The sequence below is a fragment of the Cimex lectularius genome, unplaced genomic scaffold (genome assembly GCF_000648675.2).
Source record: "Cimex lectularius strain Harlan isolate CLEC.00 unplaced genomic scaffold, Clec_2.1 scaffold45, whole genome shotgun sequence".
In the NCBI taxonomy this organism is placed as follows: domain Eukaryota; kingdom Metazoa; phylum Arthropoda; class Insecta; order Hemiptera; family Cimicidae; genus Cimex; species Cimex lectularius.
This window is the reverse complement of record NW_019392634.1, coordinates 1097579-1115754: the sequence shown is the minus strand read 5'-3', so window position 1 is coordinate 1115754 and position 18176 is coordinate 1097579. Positions and strand designations below refer to the sequence as shown.

Below are 18176 nucleotides of genomic sequence, written 5' to 3'. Positions count from 1 at the left end.
TTGGACATTTTTAATTCATTGGTAAAATACAAGATGTATAGAAATTGGGATAGAAACGTTAAAATTTTTATGACCTATGATAAAGTAAAACCTCCGATAAGGGACACATACCTTTACAGGACAGTTATATTATAGAAAGTTATAGAAGCACCGGGATGAAACATTAATTTTCTATATATTTACCATCTCTACTTAGGTGAGACTCTAAAGAATGAACAGGACATTCTGCATTCCATAACATTACAAAAACCCTCTGAATAGGAAACCCGCCTAGATTAGTTTTCCGTTTTTCTTAGGACATATAAACAATTTTTGAGTGTTAAAACGATTACTAATTATTGATTCATTGATTGTTCCGTTAAGAAGATTTTATGAATTTAGTAACTTGTCTTCCCTCCCAAACCATCTTACTTTCTTTGCGATACTGTTTTCGTTTCATGATTTCCGTATAAGTTCAAATTTGTTAATATTAACATGGCGCGAGCCGCTAACTATTGACTTTAAAAGAAAGAAAATGTATGCTTTATTCTTACGATAAGTTTCCGAGACTTGAGCAAGAATGTTAGCTGATACATTAAAGCTTATCCAAACTCAGGGAAAATTTTAAAAGAACCGTAAATTCATTGAACATATACATCTAAATATACACCTCGCATGTACTATCGGTACATAAACATACAAATACAGACAGCTATTTGCCAATAAATGATAAAAATCTCTCTTTAGGTAACACCCCCCCCACGGATAAGGACACCATGACCATCTTAGCAAGAGGTGCCCTGTACCAATATTTGATGTTTTTTGATTAATAAAAGAGTACTCAGATGAGTATCTATTTTCTTTTACAGTATTGTGTATATAGAAATCAATACAGCTAAGCTATTGCTTTTTATTTTTTAAGAGGAACTGCCACAGTCCACCGTCGCGTCGCTGTTATCACACTTTAATCATATTTTTACTGCATTTTCAGCGTTAGAGGGTAGTAGTCAGCTCTGGAGGTTGGGACGGTCTCAGCAGCTTCGTTCGCTTTTAGTTATCCTCCAGAACTAAGGACTCGAGGACCAGAGACCGTGCCCAGAAGCGTTTATGGCATCTCTCCTCAAGATGCCTCAAGTCCTCCGGAAAGTATCGATGTTGGAGGTTTATCTTATGTGAATTTTGTACGAATATTTTCATAAAAACTGCACCATGTTGTACAGAAAATCTCTCTTCCCTGATTTGATATATAGACTTCCTCGTCATTCTTGACAACAGTGCAATAACTGTCCTTGTCTGATGGAAGTTGCTATTTACAATATTTATTATCTACCTTCTGATTGCTCTCCAAATCATTTCAAATACCATCATCATTAGGAATCTTATTTTCCAATTTTGTCCCTACTCGGTTTGTTTATTGAACCTTCTCGTTGTATGTGTGAAGTTTAGTGACAGCCAATGATTTGGAGATCGTGAGGTGCGGTCTTGACACTCTCAACACGACACAGAAGAATGACACATCTACATGGAAAACAAACACTTTGAGCCCTGATGAGGATCTCAATAAACATCGAAACGTTGGCATGATAAAGAAAATGTTTTTCTAAAACCTACGTCACACCAGACCGCACCTCACGAACTCCAAACAATCTTCTCGTTGTATATGACCTCCCCCAGGATAGACTGGCTTTCTTCTGACCATACTTAGATGATTATTAGGTAACGAGACTGTCACTTAAAATACCTACATATTTCCTGGCTCTTCAGAAATGTGGAGTATTCTAATGTCTTAAGATAGCGACCATCCCCGCTGTGCAGAGGTAGACGCTAGTGGATTCTGGCAAAGGAAGCAAAATGATGAGCAAAGCAACGATCGGCAGAGGAAATCTCGAGTAACGAGAGCGCTGACGTTAGCTGGCCCTATGTGGACCCCTACTGACTCGTAGAAGTAAGGTCATCCTCATTCGATTAAGAGCACGCGTACTGTCCAGCACGCAGGGAAAGGTTGATGAAGTGATCCACCTCCTAATTTAAGGGTTTTATGGCTCCATAAAGAGAGCGTGAAATCTCACCCGATATGATAACTTTGCTTGAGTACGGCAGCGAGTATCTAGGATCTGGGTACGCTGTTCCGATTCTTGGAGAAAACAAAGGTGTTTTACGTTGTTATAATAATGATAGTTTTGTGTTCCTAGTGTGTATTGAGATTAAATGAATCTATTACCATGAATACCATCCGTGATTTGGTGAATTTTCTCCTCCCTGAGCGTTGGGAATATAGAATATTTTAGTTTAAAACTGGACAAACTGTTATAAATTATGGTCCACTGGAGTCAGTAATTAAGTTGAAAAGTACTGTAGACATTTCGCTTCTATTAAATTGCTGTTTGACATTTGTGTAAATAAGTTTCACTTGCGAAAAAGGGCTTTTACACGCCGGATGGTTTAATTAATGAGACTGCATACTGTAATTTCTAACACAATTCGTACAAATTTCGTCGTTGTTTCAATCAGGCACTAATTAACTCCTCAACGAAACTCCATCAAGCCGACGTGGCATCACCGAGTGGAAAAAAGGACTTTTGAAGAATTTCATTTCCCTTTTACCACTGTAGCGTGACGAGAAGTCGTTTGGCGGACAATTAGATTTGAAAAACCACGCCCTCACCAACGACCATTAGTAAATTAAAAACGTGTCCGATTCGGACTGAGTGTATTTCATGTAGAATTTCCCATATTTTAAACGACTTTACGACTATGAATAGCATATGGTTGGAAAAAGTTATCTGATGGAGTTACAATCTAGAGGCGAATACATTTCTCCGGACAATAGACGAATATTGGCGCCCTGATGGGTTTTCATTCTGGTCTAAAACCGACGCAATTTTTATCTTGATAAAGTAGCATCATTCTTTCACTATCCTATACGCAATCAATAGTCATTTAATGATAATAAAAAGCTGATTTAAAAATTAAATCAATAACCAAGCCCACGCAGACCCCCTTATGAGAAGAAAGGTTGCTCGATGAGTCCCACATCATAGAAGCGTGTTATGCCTTGGCTCCTTACAGAGAGCGTGTATTCCCCAGGTGCCCTCTTCCGCTTTATAAAGGACGTGGTTTTTTTATTGTATACATAGTGTGGTAGAAGTTAGCACTTTAATTTAAGTTAAGTTAGTTATATAGTACAATTTTTAAAAAAGCTTAATTAATCTTAACTGCGATATTCTAATGTACCTGAGAAAAATAGTAATTTTATTTAAAAAAGAGGCATATAGTTATATTTATATTTTAACCGAGGTAACCTATACGACCATGCTGTGGTTTTTTAAAATTTTTTATATTATGTTGCTTTTATTGTTTTTAATTAGTTTCATATTATTAAGGTATAGGTACTGACCTTCAACTAATTTTAAATAATCTTATTATAAATGCAGTTTCTTTTTCTCAAGATATATTTCAACACTGATCGAGTTAAAGTAAAAAAAATAATTGTTTTGTAATTTTTTTAAATGATATAATATGTTCTAACTGCGATATTTTCCTAAAATAAATAGGCCCTGATGATGACGGTATAATCGTCGAAAGTTCGGCAAAAACTTGAAGAATTTTCGTTCTGTTGAAACCTCATCGAAGATCCTTTTATCCAAGATGTATACAGATATGTTTTATATCTGCTTTATGCGTTTTGTGGTTGAGCGGGTGTATTTATTAGTGTGAGTGGTGAGTAGTGATGGTGAAATACAGCATTACCACCGCCTCTACTGCTCTGTGTGTGTTTAGTGTCGATGGCGAAATATTTATAAAAGTACCCATCAAACCTAATTCATTTATTATATAACACATATATTATAACTAAACTTTAATTACGCAACAAGGAAAAATGTTGAAACGATAAGGAGTATATTGGGTGAAGGTGCGTATGCACGGACTCACAAAAAGACGTGTAACAGCCCCAGTACACTATGGGTCATGACAAGCCATTCGTCACCATGATAGGCACCATGCCGCGCTGGCCATGAGCTTGGCACACACTGTTAGGTCCAACCCTCGGCCCAAGATTGGGCCAGTATGGCCCCAATGGCCTATAGTTTTGCTTACTTTTCGTGTACCATGCTGTCGAGGTCGAGGAAATCGCTTCTGCTGCTTTATGTTTGACTAGGATATAATTGCCATTAGGGTAGTACAATTGCTATTTATTTGTTATTGGCATAAACACGGTTGGAAACAATGTCCACTGTATCTCCATTGGGGGTGCCAGGATTAAAGTGTGTGTATTGATGAGCTAACGGCAAAAGGTAAAAATGAAAGTCGGGATTCCTTCAACCTGATGATGAACTTTAATGCATAAAATCCGGATAGTTGTAAACAAAAAATCTGAGATTAGAACCACCTTTTACAAAAGGGTTGGGGGTGAGTAAGTAGATCAGCCGTGTACATTACGTAGAGGAGAGGAACAAGTAACATGCGAAACACCAGCGAGAATCGGTTAAATGGAAGAGAAAGAAATGGTTTAGTCATTTTAGAAGTGTCGGTATGATTTTACTATCAGGAATCGAGTAGATGGTAGGATGCCCTTGAGTTTCCACAGTAACCCCAGGTGCCTTACTTTTATCAAATGCCTGGGATAAAGTAAGTGTGGGGAAGACACCAAGGCAATACTGCTACAGCTCGAGGGAAATGGTGTCAACAACGCGATGAGATTAATGGATTCTCGAGTGGCAACTCCGAAAGTAAAATTGGTGTTTAGGAAGTAGTTTTTCGAGAAAGTTCCCGATTATTGCGAACGACTAATACAGAAAATTGTGTAAGAACTAGGAAGATGAGAGGGTTTGTTTGTTTAGGAATAATCTAATTATTGAAACGAATTTCCAATAGAGAAGTGGGTAGTGTGTAGTTAAGCGATGAAGAGATATGTTAAGAAAATTATTGTTTTATTTAGGGTATTGGGATAATATTGTAGGGGTAATTAAGTCGTATCCAGGATTTTTTATTTCTGGAGGTTACAGATGGCCTACTTGACTTTTCTGCGAGGAAAAGTTGTAGATGTACGTGAAATACGTTGAGAATATTGAAAGAGAGGACTGGGCTTGTATGTCTGGGTGGACATAACATTTTTAATTAATTAATCTTTATCGAAGGTATTGGTTGAGACAAAAACTTCAGTGTCTCGATCCGAGCCCACAACGATTTGTCACCGAGAATCGAATAGATTACACGGTATTTGAAAAATGGCAAAAAGGAGGGAAAATTCAAAAGATGGGGCTGAGATGGGAAGTTGGTGTCCGAGTAGATCAAGGGCGCGAAAGCTCAGGTGGTAGAGGAGCGGCGTATTTAGCAGAAGGTCGTGAGTTCGAATCCCGCTCGTGACACTGACTTTTTTATCTCAACCAATACCTTACTTAAAGATTAATTAATTGAAGGATGTTATTTTGTCAATCGGACCACGAAATCAAATGGATGTAATATTTTTAATGTTAACTCTATGACTGTGTACTCTGTAATATTTTCAATTAAAACAATGAGAAAATTATTCTATTTACATAATAAATTAATTTATCAAAATCTGTTTGTCCTGTATTGAAAATAATTTCCTCCCTCCCGATTAGTTTTGTTTGAAAAACGAAAAATTTGCCCAACTCAATTGGTGTATGATTAAGCAATATAGCGAGATAGTAAAAATTAAAATAAAACATTTATCTATCGGGTTGTCCGGAAAATAATGCAGGATTTTAAGTTTTCATTAAAAAAAATCTATATAAAATATTCTGTTTACGTTTACAGGATTACTCATTTGTATGAATGNAATTATTTTGATTAAAGAACATTGCTTTAAAGTAACTAGTTTCTTTTTTTTTGTTTAATACCAAAATCCTGCATTATTTTCCGGACAACCCAATAATAGATGTCAAAAATCATTTAGAACTGAAATACTGTACAATTTTCCTCTATTCGATTTGTTTTACCTTTGCATGGAAAATCCATGCATTTTATGGTATAACGACCGTACGTGATCAAAAGGTCGTAAAAGAAATCTGCAGGCGTAAGCTGAGGTCAAGAGGAATCAATGACGACTAAGTGTAAGTGTTATAATCCAGCAAAAGGCGTTTTCTTCTCTCAATGAACTGTTCTTAAAAAATAAAATAAAAACTAATCCACACAGCACATTCCTATCAGTACACATATTCTTATTACATTTATTGATGATCGTGTTTTAATTATTTTTAATTTTTCAGAGGTAAAGCACATCATCATCAATATCTACATTGATCAAAGTCTTACATTAATTTAATTTAGTAATTACAATTTGGTCCTTGAAGTTATGATGTATCTTTTTCTTAGTACGTCAAAACTAATTCAAATTATATTCAGAAATCGTGAGATGCGGTCTGGTGTGATGTAGGTTTCAGAAAAACATTTTCCTTATCGTGCCAACGTTTCGATCTTTATTGAGATCATCTTCAGGGCCTGGTACTTACAACATTGTTTAAATTTAACAAAAAGCATGTAGGATGTGTAAAAAAGTGAATTTATACAATGCAAAAAAATATTTTTTATATTCAATCAAAGTATTTCTACAAATTTAAATATTAATCCATATATATAATTAATAATAGATGGTATTAATTTAATTAATTAATTTTAATTTTAATTTAAGGCCTTGATTGAGATGAAAAAGCAGGCGTCACGAGCAGGATTCGAACCCATGACCTTCGACCCGCTGCCCTAACTACTATCGTGACAGCAAGTAGTTTGAGCAGAAGTGTATTGAGCCGACGGTCATAGGATCGAATCCCGCTCGTTGCAATTGCTTTTTCAACTCAATCAAGTGCTTGGCTTAAAAGTATAATCAATTTAAACAAATTCAAATCTTTAGATGAATGTTTTTTAAATATTTGTGTTCGTTTTCTTTCATATTTTTTCCATACAGTTCTTGCAGAAACCTCTGGTCAGATTAATTGTGTGCAATGTTGGAAGTCTTTTGTTGGGAAAGATTATGAAATAACAGTCCAAATTATGTTTTGCAGGCATTCATTGTTCGAGGTGTTCCACTTAATTGGGACAGTCCCGACAATTCTGTACATACTCAAGTTTTGCATAATTCAGTTTAATCGTTCTTCAGCCTGTGTTCTCTTTCGCACGAGAACGTTTTTGTTTATTATCTACTAGCAAGAATAATACAAGGTCCCCCCTTTAAATCCTGATTTGTGTTCGGCCCTGAAAAGGCAGGAGAATTTATGCTTTATGCTTGTTGCTTGTGTGTTTACTATTGCTAAAATAGTCAAGTGTATCTAATTTTATGTAAGGCGCGTCATTTAAGACGTACATGAAAAATTTAGCATGTGTTAACACACTGTTCAAAAACTACTTTTTTTAATTTATAAGATGGAATGAAATAACAAAAATTTATTTGGGATTTTAAGCGTAATTCTTTATTAATTGGAATTGGATTTTTTAATTTTTATCCATCTGTAATTTTATGTCTATAAGATAATGATTATTTTCTTTGCCGTTTAATCTGCTCTTTTCATGCAAACATACAGTATAATTAAAATGACAGATAAATTTCCAAATTTGGTATCATAAATCCAAAATCTCAACATATTCTGAGTAATGTATTAAAAGTTTTTTCTTTCACTTTTCAAACTTAATTAAATAATCGTTCGTTATTAAGATAAAAATATTTATTCATTAAGAATGTACCCGATAAAAGTGCCATCTAAAATAAAAATATCCCAGGTCATTTTTTTTCCCAAAAGTGATTTACAATGCTCACAATCCGAAGTTATTATCACTTGAAATCAGTACAATTTTGTGTATGTTTTATGTTTAATTATTCATTAAAATAGTGACGAGAATATGAATGTTTGTCTATAAACACTTATGTACATCGATCAAATTTGTTCATTTCATTTTTCATCCATTATTTCTTCTTTAGCAGGTCCAAAGTTTGACTTGAAATACCGGGTATGTACGGAGGTCTCATTGTAACACAAATGAAAGATTTTTCCATTTTTAATTTCAACGCGTTTAACTGTACAATCCACAAAAAGGCGTTCATAAAGAATCAATGGAAACTTGAAATTCAACAAGCAAGATAGAATAGAAATACTTGACAAACAATATTAAAAGTTGCTCAGCAATCCATAAAACCTTTTATAATTTTCATAATTGAAAATAGAGTATCTTGCTATCAGTGTGACAAAAATCAAATCAAATCATCACACTTGAAATAATGATTTCTTTCAATTTCAACTGATCAATTTCCAATGAAAAATTAAGTTTTTGCTTGTTTTTCCGAATTAATGACTACACTTTGAATTAATGTTTAACATAAATACATAGTTTTTACAATATAATTGTTTTTGGCCATATCAACCCCCCAGTTTTTGACAAAAAAAAAGCCCATTTTTAAATGATATGAACCCTCGGGGTGTCGTGTTTTTGTAAAAAGTTCATTTGTTGTGTTGGGTTCGAATGGAAGGCCGCAGGATTCGAACCCGGGACCTTTACGTTACGGTGATAAGCGCTGTTCAACGCCTTAACCGTTGCAGCCACCCACGCCGCCATTTTGTCTCTATTGTCTTTCCATTGATGATGATGATTTTTATTTGTACAACAATTAGCACTGTAAGCTATGAGGTAATTGATAACCATTTATTTTATTCTTTACACATAATACGGTCCAATTTTTATAATTCGATCTTCGCAGTGGATTCTGTCTTTTGAAAAATTAGTTTGCAATGGACATAACTAATTCTATGGATTTATTAAATAAATTATCAGTGATTTATGTTGTGACGGATGCCATCCGCTATGTGCCACTAATTTGGGAATATTTCATCGGATGGAAAAATGATCATGATATTAATCATGGTTTGTAGTCATTGATCAGAGGATCGATTGTGAATTTAAGTTTACTATGCCAGTTCATGTCTGCAAAGTTCTGAAGTACGCTTTATAAATCTTAGATTTTATCTTTAGCCGGATGCTGTTCAAAACTAAAAGACGTAAAGCGCAGAGGGTGTCCGTTTCGACCAATTCTTAATAAACAACCATTTATAAAAGTGGATCGCAAACTAGAAACTGAGATCGCCTGAGGGAAGAAAATAAATTCACGGGTGCACGGATTAGGGATATTTTCCGAACATGGAAACGGCTTAAGGGAGTTGGGACAGCTGCCAGGCTCCCAAACGAAAACACAATATTTTTTTACTTCTTGCGTGTACGATATTTTAATCTGGTCGTTCGGAGCATCGGGGCGGAACGAATTGGCACGTTTCTCTACAATAAAACAGACGTAAACGACGTAAATAAAAGCCCAGTTATGAAATCTTTCCTCAACCGTGGAATTTTAACGGTTTATTTTGATTTGTACGAATCGTTGAAGTTTTTAAGAGCGCATCATTGAATGTGATGACCATGAATTATGGGTGTTGGAAGAGAGGGTCCGGGGACTTAATTCCCGTCAACAGGAGGAAATAAACCCGTCTCTATTATTGAAGCGCTGAATCCATTGTACGCATTTTCACTTTCTAGGGCATAATTTATTTCAAACGTTTTGAATTTTCCTTCAAACCCGGCTGGAATTAACCAAAGACTCATAAATTAAAAAAGCGAAACGGTTCAGCCTGGTTTTCAAAAATTGAGGCTTTTCCTTCTGGAAAAGCCCCGACACACCTTTCAGCGAGTTTTCACCCCCATGAACGGTTTGTAGGAAAGCGAATACGCAACAGAGAGTCTATTTCTTTCCAAGAGATTGCGAATCGCCCCCTTACACAAGGAGTAAAGTTAAAAGGCCGGGTAGAATATCACAGGCGAACAAGACCTTCGAAATTCAACCCAGGGACGTTTTATCACAATTGTTCCGTGGAAAATCAGATGGAAATCTACCTAGAATGGAGTGAAAAACCTTCATATCATCACTATGTATAAAACCAGTTTTGGTAAATTCAATTAAATCATCGATTGAATTTTATATGCCGTATGATTCCAATGTTTAATTTATGTATAAGTGCTCGATCGAATCACAGGAAATAATTTATTGAATCCCTTCCAATCTATTTGCTAAATTTAACCTTATTCAATTTTATTGATCAAATTTAATTAAGACTTAATCTCTTTTCCCTTTACTTCCAGACCGGTCTTTAACGATTCGGACCCTAAATTAATTTTAATAACAATCGTGGTGGAGAATCGCTTCGGTTGTAGCCCCAGGAGTGCGTTTCTCCCTCCGAGATCGCGCTTTCCATTTTCGTGGGAGGTCGCCCTGGTGGTCGGGTAAATCTATAGCCGGTTGCTGGCGAATATCAAGAGCCGTCCGGGGCTATTTAAGGAGCAATAAGCTGAGGAGAAGCTCTTAGAAATAGAATACCCGTAAACTGGCAGAAAATAGGCCACGCCCTACTGTCTTTTTTAATTTCTAAATATAACAGAATAGGTCTTAGGCAACAATCCAAAAAACATATGAAAGTAGTCCGTAACAAGGAAGTTATTTATAAATGTTTTGGATGCCAAGGGTGGCCGAATTTTCCCACAGGGTGAATTATAGCTTTTTATGCTACTCTCGACAGTAAAAAAAAATTCCTTATTTATTATTTCGATTAATTATAATTATTATCTAAGTTCTTGGTTGAGACGAAAAAGCAAGTGTCACGAGCGGGATTCGAATTTCGCTAAATACGCCACTACTTTAACCACTTCGATCCACTCGGACACCAATTTCTCATCTCAATCTACAAACTTTCGAATTTTTTCATCTTTTTGTCATTTTTCAAATGTCCAAATCAGGATTCGAGTCGTGGCGACTTATGAAGAAGTCATGGGAACTGTTAACGAAGTACTTATGCAATTATTATATCAATCCATAAAAGTAATTAGTAGTCATAATTGACCGTATTAATTATTCAAATTAATTATACTTTTAATCCTAAGGTTTTGGTTGAGATAAAAAAGCAAGGGTGACAGACAAACGGGATTTGAACCCATGACCTTCGGCTCAATACGCAGCTGCCTTAACCACTTGAGCTATCCTTCGATCCACTCGGACACCAACTCCCCATCTCAATCTACGACTTTTCGAATTTTCCCGCCTTAATTTAAATTAATTATACTTTTAATCTAAAAGTCTTGGTTGAAATGAAAAAGCAAGTGTGACAAACGGGATGCGAACCCTCGACCATCGGCTAAATTCGCTCTTGCTTTAACTACTTGAGCTATCACGACTTCGATCCACTAGGACACCAACTCATCTAAAATTACAACCTGTCGTATTTTCCTTCTTTTTGCCATATTTCCAAATATTGTGTAATCAGGATTCGATTCTTCGCGACTTAAGAACAAGCCATGGGGAACTGTTAACGATGTACTTTTGTAATTATTATAACAATCTACATATGTATTTAGTAGCCTTAATTGCCCTATTAATTATTTAAATAAATTGTACTGTTTAGCTAAGGTTTCGGTTGAGATGAAAAAGCAAGTGTGACAAACGGGATTCGAACTCATGACCTTCGGTTCAATAAGCCGCTGCTTTAACCACTTAAACTACCGCGCTTCGTTCCGCTCGGACACCAACTCCCCACGTCAACCTTTCGAATTTTCCCCCTTTTTACCATATTTTCAAATATTGTGTAATCAGGATTCGATTCTTAATGACTTAAGAAATAGCCGTGGGAAACTGTTATCGAAGTACTTCTGTAATTATTATATTAATCTATATTATTTAGTAGTCATAATTGACCGTATTAATTATTTAAATTAATTGTACTTTTAATCTTAAGGTCTTGGTTGAGATGAAAAAGCAAGTTTCACGACCAAATTATTAATTTTAATTTTTTTTTCAATAGTCAAATAAAATCTTCAAGTTTAAATCTTGTTTTGAGATTGTTAGTTTACATCTAGGTAATTTTTTGTATCACCAATTTTTTGTGTGTAGATGTTTATATACAGAATTAGGGTTTGTTTACCTTGTTGTTAATGCCGCCGGAGGGGTATGGGCTAGCCCAACATCCTCCCATCCTCTCTCGTTACACATAAATAACAAGAGCATTTACAACTACTCATCGACACCTCGTCGCATTTTTCAAATAGTAAAATGGTGTGTTGTGGATTTGATTGTGATTTATGTACAACTGGGTCGACCAGATTTAATTAAAAAACGGCACACGTGACAAATAAACCCATATTTAAAAGGTCAATTGTATAAATGATACAAATCTGAAGGCAAATGAAATGCACACATGGTATTTACACCGTGGTCATACACTTCGAGCACAAACAAATCCACAATGCCCGTTATTTCATGCGGTTAAGAGAGACCTGGGAGGATGAGACTTTTATTAAACCGAAGACGTCTGTTGGGTCTAGCACACATACCCCTGTTCGTCGTTCTTGTAGGGAAGCTGGTTTTCTTTCTCAGTAATTTCTGTGACGGTCATTTCCCCCTGGTCGCTGCTTTCCCTCCTTTTCGTCGTTGTCTTCTTCACTTTTCGCACCCTCTTCTCGGTGGAATATTGCATTTGTTGTACTGCAACGTCTGCCATTTCGCTCTCTTAGAATTGATTCCGTCTCGTGGGTTCGCTCAAGTTCGACTGAATCGGGAGACGGCAACTCTTAGCGACCACTCCCGCCCGACCGCCGCCCCCACTACATTCACGTTCAACCGCGGGACGATCTTTGTCCCTGACTCACAATTTATTTTCTCCGTGAAATTCTTTGGGTTTTTGAGTGAAAGCTCCTTATGTTTAAACAAGAGCTGAGCGAATGAATCTGCGATCAATCCGACCAATCGGATCGCACACCTCCAACTTTATAAATGAGCGTTAATGCGCTGAAAAATACTTTTTCAAACGATTCAATGCGCTCAGTTTATTTTTGAAAAGAAAGAAGACAAACACAAACAAAGTACAATTTAAGACGGCCATTATTACAACACCGAAAACGAGTTTATCTCAACATCAATAAATAAAACGCGCTTCTGTTCACATTCCCACTGCATGCTCAAGAAATCTATTCAAAAACATTTTTTTATTGTTGAAAACTGTTGAAAAAAAAAGTTTCGCTACAAGCAGTTAATGTGTTAGGTTAAACAAGAAACGAATGGGTTTGTTAACACGTAATTTTATCGACCCTGATCGTCTTGGTCCGCCCATTCTCGCTATACGCCTCGGTCAAAGGCGTTTGGCATTTGGCCAGCTTCAGTGAATGTCGGCATGTCGTCTCTCGCGCTCATAACTTTTTTTAGGTTATGGCCAAAGCCAAACCAGTCGGAGGGGGTGGATCTCCGCTGGTTCGTCTGTGCCATTCTCAGTAGCAGCAGTCAAGTTGGGGGTGTAGGTCTGTTACTTAGTTTTAGCCAAGTTTCGTGATGTCCCGTGTGTTAAAGTTCAATGTGATATGTTGTGAATGGTGCAAATAAATCGGATATGTGGAGTAATGTTTTTTACTGAGCTCTTCATGGAGTCTGCGAGGTGATGGAGATGAGTTCGGATTACGAATCAAGCCAGGAAGACCAAACCAGCTAGGATATGCAGACCAAAATGATCGAAAAAGACCAAACTAGAAATGATAGTTTGTTATGGATGTACATCTCTACGAACTGCTCCTTTTTGAAGCACAGTGAAACAATGGTAAACTTGTTTGTTTATAGTATATTGTTTCAAGGTGTCTTTATGTTGATGGTTTAGCAGTCTTTTAGCTTTATACATTGCCTACTTTCTTTAGTGTAAATTTTATTCTTCGACTGTGCCTGCCATATTTACTGAACATAATTGACAAATCGTGCCAAGCAGATGAAACCAGCAAGACCAAAATCGGATACAGCTGAACGACAAATTATGGTTTTTCTGTCATGATGTGCAATTCTCCGACTTAGCAATATAGAGAAATAATGGTAAACCTCTCCGTTTATAGTTTTTAATTGTTTCAAGTTGACTTTATGTTGATGACTGCAGTCTTTTATCATTATACATTACTTACACGTTCTTTGCTATAAGCCTTTTTTTTACTGTACCTGACAGACTTTTTGAACACAAGCCAATCTGTCAGAGATTTTTGAGGTCGTCAGACGAAATTATAATCTTATTAAATATTAATTAATCTTTATGTAAGATATTGAAAAATGACAAAAATGAGAGAAAATTCGAAAGGTGGGTTGAGATGGGAAGTTGGGGTCCGAGTGGATCGATGTCACGATAGCTCAAGTGGTAGAGCAGCGCCGTGTTTAGCCAAAGGTCGTGGGTTCGAATCCCGCTCGTGACACTGGCTTTTTTATTTCAACCAATACCTTACATAAAGATTAATTCATTGAACAAAGTTATTTGGTCGATCGGGCCACGAAATTTATTGGACTTAATAAATATCTTGACTTGAGGTCCATTATGTGCGTTTGTTGTCGAATCTGTATGTACGGATTAGCTGTCTAGCGACGATTTCAATCGAAGATGATCTTTGTTTTTTAACAAATTGTTTGGCGATAAATGAGAAAGAATTTCAAAGAATTTTATAATCTGGTACTTGGCATCGCAGTCGGTAGTCCTTTCTTAAGCTTCTTAATCATAGAAACCCATTTCGCCGTTTTAGCTTCCGAATATTTTGCAGACGTTATGCCTCGAATAAGATATTTAACGGCTATTTCTTTAAGTTTATTTTACCACAGGACCAATCAATGCAAACGGGCGGCACTCGTTCCATGTGGGCCTTTCAGGCCTAGCTCAACACATTTGGATGTGCGCTCCTTTTTTTCATCAAACATTTACCGTTAAAAACAGAGGGAAAAACGACCGATCTATCTTTCCGCCCCCTCTCACTTTAAAAATCAAACCCCCTTTAAAGTCAACCTGAAAAATCGTTACACAGTTCAACGTAGTATACAATCGACAAAACACATAGACGTCACTTATTTTAAAATTCTATCATCACAATCTAGTAGGCTTAACCCGATTAGTCCTAGCAATAATCATAACAAAATTATGTGGCAAGAATCATTAGAGTTAATGGGAAATAGATGTAGACTGAAAGAGCGAGGTCCGGACGGGATGACGTCGTCGGAAGTCTTATTAACTAAACTTTATATAACGTTCCAATACGAATTTTGAAAAAATATTAGGTTAGTAAGATAACTTATTGTAAGAAAAACGGCGTCAAGGAAAGAACCTTGTTGGCTGCCAACGGATTTAGAATCGCAAGAAGGTACTGTTATAAGAACGTATGATCCTGAAGTTAAAATCCTTGCCCATTTGTTCAACTCAAACATCATCGAAGGATCAAAGTAAATTGGCCGTCTAATACAGAGATAAAATGTTTCTGGTCAACCGGGGATTGATGAAATAAAGAGTGGAGGACTGTTTTGGAGGAGTGTTTTCCACCACCACCAAAATAACAGCTAACAACGCACACATGATCAACCCCATTTGTGCTCCAGCAGTCCAGCCTAAGCATAGCTTCCACTTTTCATATTTTTGGTGCCGTCAGTAACTTAACTTTTGTCTGTACATTTCATTATTCAAACCTTTGTTCGGGATAGCAAAAATCGCTACAGAAGAAGTATATGCCCATATAAGAAAATAAGCTGCCATACCGGCGACAAGAGCCGAGCCATTCTCGGTATACAACTTTCTCTTATTAGGATAACTTATCAGGAGACAGAAATACATAACGGAGATTTTAAGGACTTTAACAGGTTTCTTGAGAAACTAGACACACAAGGGCATATAAGAAAGATTATCGATCAACATAGAAAGCATACGTTCAAAGGGCGTCGGAGGAAACTTGTTGACCAACTGATGAGGTACTCAGTAGGAAATATCAAAGTTCATACACCACAACTTAAAAAAAAGGCAACTTAAAAATTAATCGAATTCCTTGAGGAATTGGGATTCTTCGGTGTACTTTAATTACAGAACAGGGGGATACAAAAATCATAAACGGTGGGGTGTAGGAATCAGACTATGCACGTTTTCTTTGACAGGCGATAGTCGCTTAGGTGTGTATAATTTAACATTGGAAACCATTTTTGACCCCTGAAAATACGAAGCTTACATCTTTAAATGGTCGAAGCAGAAATTGCTTTTAGTTTCATGAAAACACACAAAATTTACTAATTTGTTATAAATTTCCAAATTTACATTGCCTAGATCATAGCAGCCAGAACTTGAGAGACAGAAATAAACGTTACACTACTGAATCGTCCTATTTCTTAAATGGAGAGGGTCCACCAAAATTAGATAGTGCAACAAATCAGACTACCATTACTCTTTCTACGAGAGAGCTAATCTATATTTGGAATCAAGGGCGGCTCCTAAAAGCGAGATTTCTTCGCCAATTAAAAAATAATCGACAGCTTAGGATGCAAATTTCAAAAATCGACATTAAAACACAAAAATCCCTTCAATAACCAATTACAAATATGATCAAATCATCACATCAGTGAGTTTCAAATTATATACCAATCCTAACAATAAAGTTAGAAAGTACTATAGATTATACATTTGTTATAATTATATTAGTTCAGTTCTATTATTTTTTTTCTGTACTTAATATTAGTATTATTACTTTTTCGTTGTGGTAAAATTAGACATCCTTCACAGACGATGAGTCAATGTGACAACGCAGGATCAAGTCTTCGGATGAGATTTTTGACCTAAAAGATCATTCAACTTTCCTGGACTTTTAAGCTTCTTATCGTATCTTAAGTTTGTCAAACCACTTTGCTGCCACCTTAAGAAAAACCTCTTTGTTCTTCAAGAATATCATGATCCAGTTGGGAAACTAAAATATTCCAATAAAAATTGTTCAGGAAATTCAATGAGTTTTACACATTAGAAGTAAATGGTTGATTTGATTGTTGAAGAGTTACTTATCCTGTGCTAAATTGACTTGAAACTATATTCTTTAAACATCTATTTCTGTCGTTGACTAGATAAACAAAGATTAAAGAGTTAAATAGTCTGAAAAGAAACAACTGGATATTTTTTAACTCGTATCTAAAAATCGACATATCACCAAAGATCAAGAACAAATTTAAAAATGTTCTTCAGTTTCGTCCCTCTAAACAGGCTTAAAGCTCAAACTTCATTTTCTTACCTAAAACTTTGGGAGGTCAGAAATCGCCGATCTGGTTACTGATCTTTTCTCAACAAGCTCCTCAGCCGATCTGGCTTTCTTAGGAAGGATATCCGACGAACAAGGATCGCATTTGGCTGCTCTCTAGATTAAGAAGCCGTCCCTGATCTTGGTTACCAAGGCTAATGACACGTCAGGAAACTCAGCTAACTTTTATTTTGACCAGATTTAAACTCCGCGTTAACAAGAAAATATACACCCAAAATCAAATGAGTATTAAATTTAATCGTAAAGTGAGATATCAAGGGTCGGTTTTTCATAGAATTTGATTATTTTACCTTACCCAAAATGCTTTCTCGGGTGAACCGGAGGAAAAACCTTCGACGGGTGTGAGTGCCTGCCCTTGTTCTTCAGCCGCTTCCACGTTGACCACATCTTCCTTAAAAGGAGTTACGGACGTAGTGTGCTGTCTGACGGAACGCCCGTTGTTCGGGTCAGATTCCTTGTTTTTGAAATCGTTTCTTTTCGACGGTACATCGCTTCTTTCGACTCTTTCTGCGCCTTTGCATTTAAGATCGGTTGCGGTTGTTCGATTACCATCCTCAGTTGTGATGTGTTCAAAGCTGGCTTTCTGAGGTTCAACTGGTCCTGGGACGCTTTTAGCCGACCCGGTTGACTCTTTGTCGAAAGCCGGTTTTTGAGACGTTCCGCTTTCTTCGGTCGCGGTTTTGTCCGTCTCAGGTCGTACCCCGAGTTGTTCCGTCAGAGATGAATCAATTTTTTCTGAAATTTGGACCTCGCGATTTGGAACCGATTGACTTGAAATCTCTTCTTTGCTCACTCCAGCTTTATGGTCGGTTGTACAATCTCGAGATTTGTCGTGCTCTGCTTTTGTATCTGCTTCAGTAAGCATCGATGTTGGCATTGCATCATGAATCTCGTTCTCTGCTGTTTTTATCGTTTTTGTTAATTTTACACCATCGGCCTGAATTTTCTCATCTTTATAAACGTCGTCTGTTTTTGTTTCTTGTATGGAGCCACTATTGATGTCCAAATCTTGTTCTGAAGTTTCATTTGTTGCTCTACTAACAACTTTTGTTTTTATTGAGTCTGATTCTGTAGTTTCTGTTATCAAG

General features: G+C 36.4%; 1 protein-coding gene across 9 annotated transcripts in view; it reads right to left on the bottom strand.

Annotated features, from left to right (window-relative positions):
* LOC106662754 (four and a half LIM domains protein 2) overlaps window positions 1-18176 on the bottom strand; it is a 159148-nt gene that overhangs the window by 33343 nt on the left and 107629 nt on the right. The window contains exon 1 of one of the 9 annotated variants that reach the window (XM_024225221.1): window positions 17384-17903. The exons of 7 other annotated variants lie outside the window; for them this stretch is intronic. Coding sequence is in view for 1 of the 2 variants with exons in the window: in XM_014387024.2 (XP_014242510.1) it covers window positions 12355-12521 (167 nt within the window). In the remaining variant the exon portion in view is untranslated. Of the gene's footprint in view, window positions 1-12354; window positions 12748-17383; window positions 17904-18176 lie in introns of those variants that run through there. One more of the 9 variants, XM_014387024.2, reaches the window with a different exon arrangement.